The sequence below is a fragment of the Euphorbia lathyris genome, chromosome 6 (assembly GCF_963576675.1).
Source record: "Euphorbia lathyris chromosome 6, ddEupLath1.1, whole genome shotgun sequence".
Taxonomy (NCBI): Eukaryota; Viridiplantae; Streptophyta; class Magnoliopsida; order Malpighiales; family Euphorbiaceae; genus Euphorbia; species Euphorbia lathyris.
The window spans coordinates 13,827,987-13,836,813 of NC_088915.1; the positions used below are offsets into that span (position 1 = coordinate 13,827,987).

Below are 8,827 nucleotides of genomic sequence, written 5' to 3' on the forward strand. Positions count from 1 at the left end.
AACTCGAATCAAATCTTATCAAACCGAACTTTGACCAAGCTTTAACTCAGTTGTGCTCATTAACCCTCTAGATAGTGTTGTATTAGAGCTGAGTCGCTCATGAGCAGTTCACCGTTCGTCTTGATAAAAGCCTGATTGTGTTCAGCGAGATTTATAAACTCTGCTCAAAAGCTCATGACCAGACTCGGTTATACGTTCATGAACAAACTCGGCTACAATATTTATGAACACGTTCGTGAGCAAATTTCGTTCGATTTTTTTAATAATAGTATTTCTATAAAGGAAGAAATATAAAAACATAATTTTATGTGAAAATTTAGTTTTGTAGGTTTTACAACTATGTAGTTTTGTGTAAAGAAATTTTAAAAATGAACATAATTGATGAGTTTTCACGAGCAAAGTTTAATAAACATAATTAATGAGCTGCTCGCAAGCAACATTCGTTGAACAAATAAATGAACAGCTCGCAAACAGCTCATGAACAAAATTTTAAACTAGGATTCGAGGTTAAACTCAAACTCGTTAATTTTCTAACTAGTCCAATATGAGTTGGCCAAATCTCAATGACGAAACAATAGATGTTAACCTTCCTCACGATCCACCCAAAAATTAACATCCAACATCAAAATTAGATTAATACTTATATGGCAACATGTTATATAGATACAATTCGCTTTACACACCCATTTAATATAATTATTATTTTTATGTTATTTATATCATATATAATTATATTAAATATATAAATGTACATAACACGATTATGGAACGATAACCTATTTTAACACCCTTACATTAACTTTTCAATTGAATAATTAATTAATTTTAATTTTTATGCGCTTTTAGGTGGTATATTAACAAGTTAAAAAGAATTTTTTAAGTTTTCTGATTTTTCATGTTTTGGTTCATTAAGCTCTTAATCTTTTATTTTGACACATTAAGCTCATGATCATTTATTTTTCGCCGGTCTCATTACATCTAATTTAGTTAAAAAGACATTCATTTTATCTGTATTTGAAATTATATTTTTTACAGTTTGAATTACAGTTTTTACAGATTTTTTATAGCCACATTACACATATCAAAACTTCTTTCGAACTGCGAAAAATACAAATTTCAAATGCATTTGAAATGAATCACATTCTGTTAACCGAGTTTTTATATTCAAACCTGATTTTTTGGTTATCAATGGTTTAATAAGACAAACCAAAATTAAAATATCAGAGGTTTAATGTATCTAAATAAAAATGAAATACTCAACAATTATAATTACAAATTCAAGTGTGACATAAAGCTAAAAGATTATTTAAATTAAACTCACAATTTTATAATAAAATGCATTATGTATATCATGAAGCTATTTTAATGAAAATATTGTGTTTATTTTCGTCTATAATAATGGGCAAGATGGACTTATCATACGTCTTCAACATTGTTCCACCTAACTTCAATTTGCTATATTCTTTTATTTTTAAAAAGGCTTAATACATCATTTCCCATCCAAAAAGCTTAATTGGCTCCTGAACTTGCATAAAATATTCAGTTAGTCCATTGAATTTGTTTAAAATATAATCAGTTGATCATTCGTTTGTATAAAAGTAAGTTAAATACGGAAGATGTATTCCATGCATCTCAGAATGTTATTACATAATTCAAAAATAAATTAAAAATGAAGTTATTACTTGCTCAACTATAAAAGTTGTCTTCTCTAATATTAGAACTGAATACTCCAATCTTGGTCGTTTTACTTTTTTTTAAGATGCGTGCGATACATCTTCGGCATTTAACTCACTTTTTTCCGCAAGTTTAGGAAGTTAACTGAAAATTACCATGTCATGGAACCGTTGTTATTACTTGCTCAAGTATAAAAGTTGTCTTCTCTAATATTAAAACTTTTTTTTAAGATGCGTGCGATACATCTTCGGCATTTAACTCACTTTTTTCCGAAAGTTTAGGAAGTTAACTTAAAATTACCATGTCATGGAACCGTTTTAGCTAAAAGCTCGAGCTGATAGTTAAAGGTCCACTTCATATTAATAGCTGACACACCTCCATACGCGAAAGCACACCCTGCAAATAACTCAACAAATGGGGCTGCCAGGAATCGAACCCAGGACCACTTGGTCACATTGGCTCTGATACCATGGCATGGAACCGATTGAACTAAAAGCTCGAGCTGATAGTTAAGGCTCAATCATATATCTTATATTAATCTCCGATACATCCAACACCTATAAAAACACTATAACAGCATTTTACATATTTCCTCATTGACTTGATCGTTGTAGTGTTCTTAAAGACGGTTCCTTATATAAGTCAAGGAAATTTAATTAGTTTGTTACTGCTCATTCTCCATGCCTTATATCGGTATATATAATATTAAAGAAGAACATCAATTTCAAACCGTTTCGCTAAAGTTTCATCGCTACTAACTCGATAAATAAAGGAAGACTTTGAATCTTCTTTATCACAATGTTTTACCCCATATTAAACCAACTATTTTAGCCCAGTGTTATAAAACCAATTTTAGACCTGTGTTATAAAAAATTAAAAAAACTGGTTTGACTTTATTTAATTGTCACGTCGAACATTCCAAACAAATTTGACGATAAATTGAAACAATTTCGTATGTTTTCTGCTATTGTTTTTAACTATATTAGCAACGTAATAAATATTTTAAATAGTTGACAAAAAAAAATTGCGATTAACTTGTATATATCAGACATAGTTGTTAACATTTTAACAAAAAAAAAAATTATAATTTTGTTTGTAATATAATAAATATCTTATATATAATTGATGTTTGGAGATCTGAAGTGATAGTCAAATAAAAATCAAACCGGTATTTTCTAATTTTCGATAACGTAAAGCAAAAACTGATCTCACGTGAAAACGTTAGATTTAAATTTGCACCATTTCGTAAATTAAAAGCCAAATCTGCATTTCCCTTAAAAAGGCTAATATATATATAAATTTTGAAAGTTCAAAGTAAAAGTAGACATGTTCATGGACTGGGCCTAGCCGGACTCGAACCAGACCTTATCGGACTTTACATATAATTACTTTGCCAATCCCAATCCCAACCCAACCCATCTATATTTACATCGGGCTCAAATCAAACAGGGCTAGATTATAAAAAGTAATGGGAAAATTACACAGAAATTCATCTTTTAAAAACTATTTACAACTATATCAAATCATAATTTTGGATTATATCAAATTAGTAAAATCAGTACTTTTAATATATTTTAAGGATTAAAATTTATAAATTAGAAGTATATAATATATTTTCTAAGGTTTATAATTTATGAATTGAAGTCTAGATTTCTTAAATTATGGTATAAAATCATAATATATAAAGAATAATGACATATTAAGAATTAAGTTTGATGATATAATTTAGTTGTAATTTTATACTTAATTATGATATTCATGTATTTGACCCAAAAGTAATTCCCAAACTCGGCCCAATCCGCCCATCTATTATATTAAATAAAATTAAAATTAAATAATTTTTTTCTAATATAATTATTATAAGCCTTTATTGTTTCATTCGATATTCTAGCAAGAGTAATTCTTTTTTAAGAGTATACCACCTGCTTATATTATTAACTAACTACATACATTATTATTAATTTATTCCTAGTTTGTAATTCTTAATTTTCTATGTTTTTATCTATTACTCTAATATACTACACATAATTAATAATATATATATATAGTTAAAAATATTATATAATATAAAATCGAACCGGACCGAGCTTACTTGTGATTTTGAGACTAATCCTAATTCCAACTTATTTTATGTGCGGGTTTGAATGGACTTGGATCAGATCGGACCAAACATCAAATATGAATGTCCAACCCAACCCGTGAATAATAGGTCTGGACGGACCAATGGGCTCATGAGCAAGCCACAGTAAAAAGTAGGGAAAATTACACAGAAATTCATGTTTTAAAAACTATTTACAACAATATCAAATCATAATTTTGAATTATGTCAAACTAATAAAATCAGTACTTTTAATATATTTTAAGGATTAAAATTTATAAATTAAAAATCTGGAATATATTTTCTAGGATTTATGATTTATGAATTGGAATCTAGAATTTTTAAATTATAATGTAAAATCATAATATATAGAGCATAATGACATATTAAGAATTAAATTTGGTGATATGATTTAGTTGTAATTTTGTACTTAATTATGATATTCATGTATTTAACCCGAAAAAGTAATACAACTATTTAAACTTATTAATTTAGTAATAATTTGTTAAAGTGAGATATTACATATTATAATTTTTCGAAAACATGATTTATTTTACTTATTCTCTAGTCTACGAGTTTGTGTATTATTCTACTCAAAAGAGCAAAAAGATGAAAAAAAAAATCATATCCCATTAAAGAAAATAAAATTTGAACAATTGATTGATTTTCCATCAATAAGAATTATTATTTTTTCAAATTATATAAAAATAATAATAATAATTGTGAGTCTCATCTATTTGCATAAATGACTACATTCTAAAATATTCACCTGATTCATAATTAGAAAAGCTTCCATTTCTGCTCTAACGACTCACAGATTAGGCCTATGCAGCATTTGGCACTTAGAGGGTAGTTTGAAACTGTATAATAATCATAAGCAATAAAAACAAATACGTAAGCACTAACAATAACAAACATCACAGAATTATGACTATAAATCTTGTGTTAGGTATGTAGATTGAGGGGCTAGATACCCATTTGAGTGGTCCATTCACATATTTGACACACTTTCCTTTCATCATACGGATCTAGACACTTTCATCCACATTGAACAAAAATACCATTATTTCAATTCACCTTCATCCTCAAACTCTCAAACTTTGTCTTCTGATTTGCTTGAAAATCTTCGATACCACCACCGAAGCAACGCTACAATGCCCTCTTTATTCAGTTTCTTATGGAGGATTAAAAAATGTTCAGAATCGGAGTAGAGAAGAAACTCAAAAATTGTATCAGGATTGTTCAAAACTACATTGGATGAAAGCACGCAAGGAAAATCCATTGGATGATTTACTATCTCCATTTATGATTTCCCTTCTCCATCTCCTTCGTTTTTCATTTTACATACACATTATTCAAGTATGCGGTTGGTAAGTTAAATGTTTTCTCGTTGAACCCGCCATTTCCAATTCCTCCATTTTTGTCGCATCGATAGTTCTCCTGTCGCAAATGGAGGAAATCGGAAATGACGGGTTCAACTAGAAAACATTCAACTAACAAACTGCGTACTTGAATAATGTATATGTAAAATGAAGAAAGAATACTTATATGAACTTGAATAATGTATGAATATGCTTAGATTTTGGGTTGAATTATTGAATTTTGTTGTAAGAATTTGAAAGAAATAAAGGTTAGGGTATTTTCATCCAGAATGGATGAAAGTGTCTAATTTGGTAAAAGGGAAGTGTGTCAAATATGTTAATGGACTCCTTCAAATGGGCTTGATTAGTAATTAGCCCTGGATTGAAACTGTTTTTCATATTAAGATTACTTAACAAAGACTGCTTCTTTAACTAATCAACTATGTTGCACGGGAACTCTTATTCACAAGTATTTCCACGTTTTGTGTCCGTTTCCTAGCTATATTTTTTTAGAAATAACGTTTCATGGTGTCCGTTTCAGTTTACGCTTCTCTGTCAGTTTGCTTTTCCGTGCAACATAGCTATGCAACATCACAAAGACCACTCAAAGAGCTAATAGTAATTATACTCTTGAGGTTTCAACAGGATAGTCACAAATTAAACATAGGAATAATATAAATATGCGGAACAAGTTCAATAGCTCGAAAATGGATTTTGCTGAAATTAAATTGTCAACAGCAACAAAATCAACATGTTACTTGAAAATGAAATCTAATTTGGCACCTTGATGCAGCACTGATTATTGAAATCAGCACATATACAGTGTGTGACTCATGCTGATCTTCTTACATTTTTGGGCAGAAGACAGTCGGCTTATAGACCGGTGCATGACCGACACATTAACGGTTACATTTTTTATTTGTAAATTTTTTGTCCTCCTTTGTGCTTTGCTTTTCTTCCTCTTTTTATCCTAAAGTTTTGGTACTCGTGATCATTATGATGAACATTACCGCATTCTCAACCAGCTAAAAATAAGTACTAGGTACTTAAGCGCTCTTCCTAAGTTCCTATGAATGCTATTCAACTCTGGATTCACTAGAGGCCATGAAGAAAAGGCAATGAGAGTAAATCATATCAACAATATTGATTGCTAATGCAAGACTCTTCAAAAGTAAAATAAAGAGAAGGGTCCCGGGATGTGTGCGTACCAAAGGTGCATATACATCTAGATCTGAAAGAATTAATCCTTATTTCCCTAGAAATAGTATTTACATGTTTCAAAGTATTTTGACTCCTTTTTCTACCTTAAAATTGCAAGTTCCTATCATGTACAATTAAAAGGGATTATAGAACACATGACGTTTCTAAAAACTTAACAGCACATGAATCTGTGATTACAAAGCATGATGAAAGGACTCTTCCTAATAATTTAATCCCAAAAAAATCCATAACTACATGATGGAAGGGATTTCTTGTTTTAATCACACAAAAAAGATGATTTTAAACTTATGTTGAAGGGTCCAGTTCAAGGCAATATCAAACTTGCAATGAAGCAGAGTTAGACACAAAAAAGGACTGGCATTAGATGATAATGAAAACGATGACGATTCTCAAACTTCATATCACAATAATTGGTAAGTAAAATGAATTGAAGAATGCTACACTTATATGTATGTATGCTTGCAAGATAATTTTTGTTGTTCTGGTCACCGACAAACATTATGAAAAACATAGTATAGGAATGTAATCTAACGGCAGAATTGAGATGGACATTACCTGAAATATAATCTTCACAGTTATCCTTCCCAACTTCCCCATGGACCATTGCACCCACCTAAAGATATGAAAAGGCTAGAACATAAAAAAAACTCAAAGAGCAAAGGGAAAACACAGTTGCCCCCGGAATAGATTCATATGCACATCTGAAAATGATTGAACAGTAAAAGAAAGCATACCACAAAAACAAGGCTAGCATCATCAGCAGCAACAGAAACATAGCTGTCTAAATCAACCAACTTGGGTGAATTGTATGATAAACCTGCTTTGTAAACAAAATCAACATTAAATACTCCAAAATAATTGGATTGAATGCTAAACGATTAAGAGATGAAAACTCACCTATCACGCGAGCCTTTTCAGGTAAATGACGAGTCACAGGTTCCTTAAGAACACGCAGAAGTACATCCCCTGTATCTTTGTCACGAATACAAGACTTCTCCAATAGCTCCACTATCATAAATGGCAAAAACTCAATGATTTACAGCACAACTACTAAGTGTGTGTGTGTGTGTATATCAGCAATTAGACTAGCAAACTGTGATAAAAGAGTTGCGAATAGGGATACAGGATACGTACAGATGATACCACAAAAACGCTTGAAAGTTCTCGGGATTCGGACATGAGGTTTAATTTCAAATAGAACCCCTGAATCCGTCCTGACATAGATAGCACCTACCATACCAAGTTTGTTTAGAGGGCTATCTAAAATTCCTTTGAGAGCCTCATAGACAATGTCAGGACGATAATCGTTAAGTTTCTTCCCTTGTTTCAGCAGAAAATCAGCATCCTCCTCAGAATTCAAAAGCTTTGACTTCTTTCGAACAAAACCCTTTTTCAAAGATGCATTTTCAAGAATAAAAATGGCACGAGAACTCACTTTAGTTGCCTGGGAAGGCGTTTCATTAGATGCTATATGAGTTTCTCCTCTTATTTTCTTATCATCATCCATATCAGCATTATCATTCTTACTTACTACCTCTGAATTCTGATTATGCTCTGGCAGAGGTAAGCAGCCATCTCTCTTTCGCTTCAACATTACTTTTCCTTTGTTTAATTTCATTTAACAGTATATGAAAGACTGGAAGTTACTAGGGAAGTGCAGCTGAAAGTGCACAACTAACAAATTACCACTCTAGAGGAATAACAAAAGCACATGAAAACCAAGCTGATTCTGCGAAGCAGGTCAAAACTGAGCCACCTGAAGCAAGCAGATATTATCAATAAGTAAAACACTCATGTAGAAACAATAGCAAAGCACTCATTATGCGGAGAACTTCAAAATTGACATGTAAAGAGCGAAATCATGAGGCTATATATGATTATCGATTTGCAGGCAATTTAGCAGCGAGTTATTAACACCAAGGATTAGCTAGTGACAGGCAAACCAAAAGAATGCAACAGGCTCTCAAACCTCAGCAAGTTCATCACAAAAATAAATTCAGAAATCTAATTCCAGCAACGGAAATTCAGATTAAGAAAATAAAAAGACAAATTGAGAATACCGATCGGAGGCGGTGACGTCGAGTGGAGCAGCAGATGACGATGGAGGCTGGACAGTGGGAGGAGACGATGGAATTGGAGGGAGACGGAGGCGGCTGTAATAAATTGTTAACTACTGTAATTTATCCTTCTTGGGTATTTTAAGGAGACCTAAATTACTTTTACTACTAGAAGAGGCTAAACGATAATATCAATTAACACTTAAAACTATTATATTAATTTAAATAAAAAAAAAACTATTATATTAATTTAAAATATTTATTGTTTAACAAAAAAAAATTTAAAATATTTATGGATATTGAAATTGTTTAGGGATAAGGTACCAAAACAGGCCAACGGTTTTTGAGAAAGTACCAATTTAGGTTTAACGTTCAAAATAGCATCAATATAGGCTTAACGTTTACAACATAATATC

At 31.0% G+C, this 8,827-nt stretch overlaps 1 protein-coding gene across 4 annotated transcripts; it reads right to left on the reverse strand.

Annotated features, from left to right (window-relative positions):
- Positions 1-4,404: 4,404 nt before the first annotated feature.
- LOC136234243 (uncharacterized) lies at positions 4,405-8,557 on the reverse strand. 4 transcript variants are annotated; one of them, XM_066024041.1, is made up of 6 exons: positions 8,415-8,557; positions 7,489-8,110; positions 7,252-7,362; positions 7,089-7,171; positions 6,910-6,967; positions 4,405-4,632 (listed from the first exon to the last, which is right to left on the reverse strand). In XM_066024041.1, the coding sequence occupies exons 2-6, from the start codon at positions 7,970-7,972 to the stop codon at positions 4,553-4,555; spliced, it is 816 nt and encodes a 271-aa protein (XP_065880113.1). In that variant the 5' UTR covers positions 7,973-8,110; positions 8,415-8,557; the 3' UTR covers positions 4,405-4,552. The 4 variants fall into 4 exon arrangements, with proteins under 4 accessions (XP_065880113.1, XP_065880117.1, XP_065880115.1 ...); XM_066024045.1 differs by lacking the exon at positions 4,405-4,632 and adding an exon at positions 4,642-4,946; XM_066024043.1 differs by lacking the exon at positions 4,405-4,632 and adding an exon at positions 4,643-4,921.
- Positions 8,558-8,827: the final 270 nt, after the last annotated feature.

Bases quoted from the DNA above. Each gene is read 5' to 3' on its own strand.
- LOC136234243 (XM_066024041.1), bottom strand. From the start codon at position 7,972: ATGAAATTAAACAAAGGAAAAGTAATGTTGAAGCGAAAGAGAGATGGC. The intron at 6,968-7,088 runs GTATGCTTTCTT...TCATATCTTTAG, and splicing joins ATGCTAGCCTTGTTTTTGTG to GTGGGTGCAATGGTCCATGG. The intron at 4,633-6,909 runs GTAATGTCCATC...ATTATTATACAG, and splicing joins CTGTGAAGATTATATTTCAG to TTTCAAACTACCCTCTAAGT.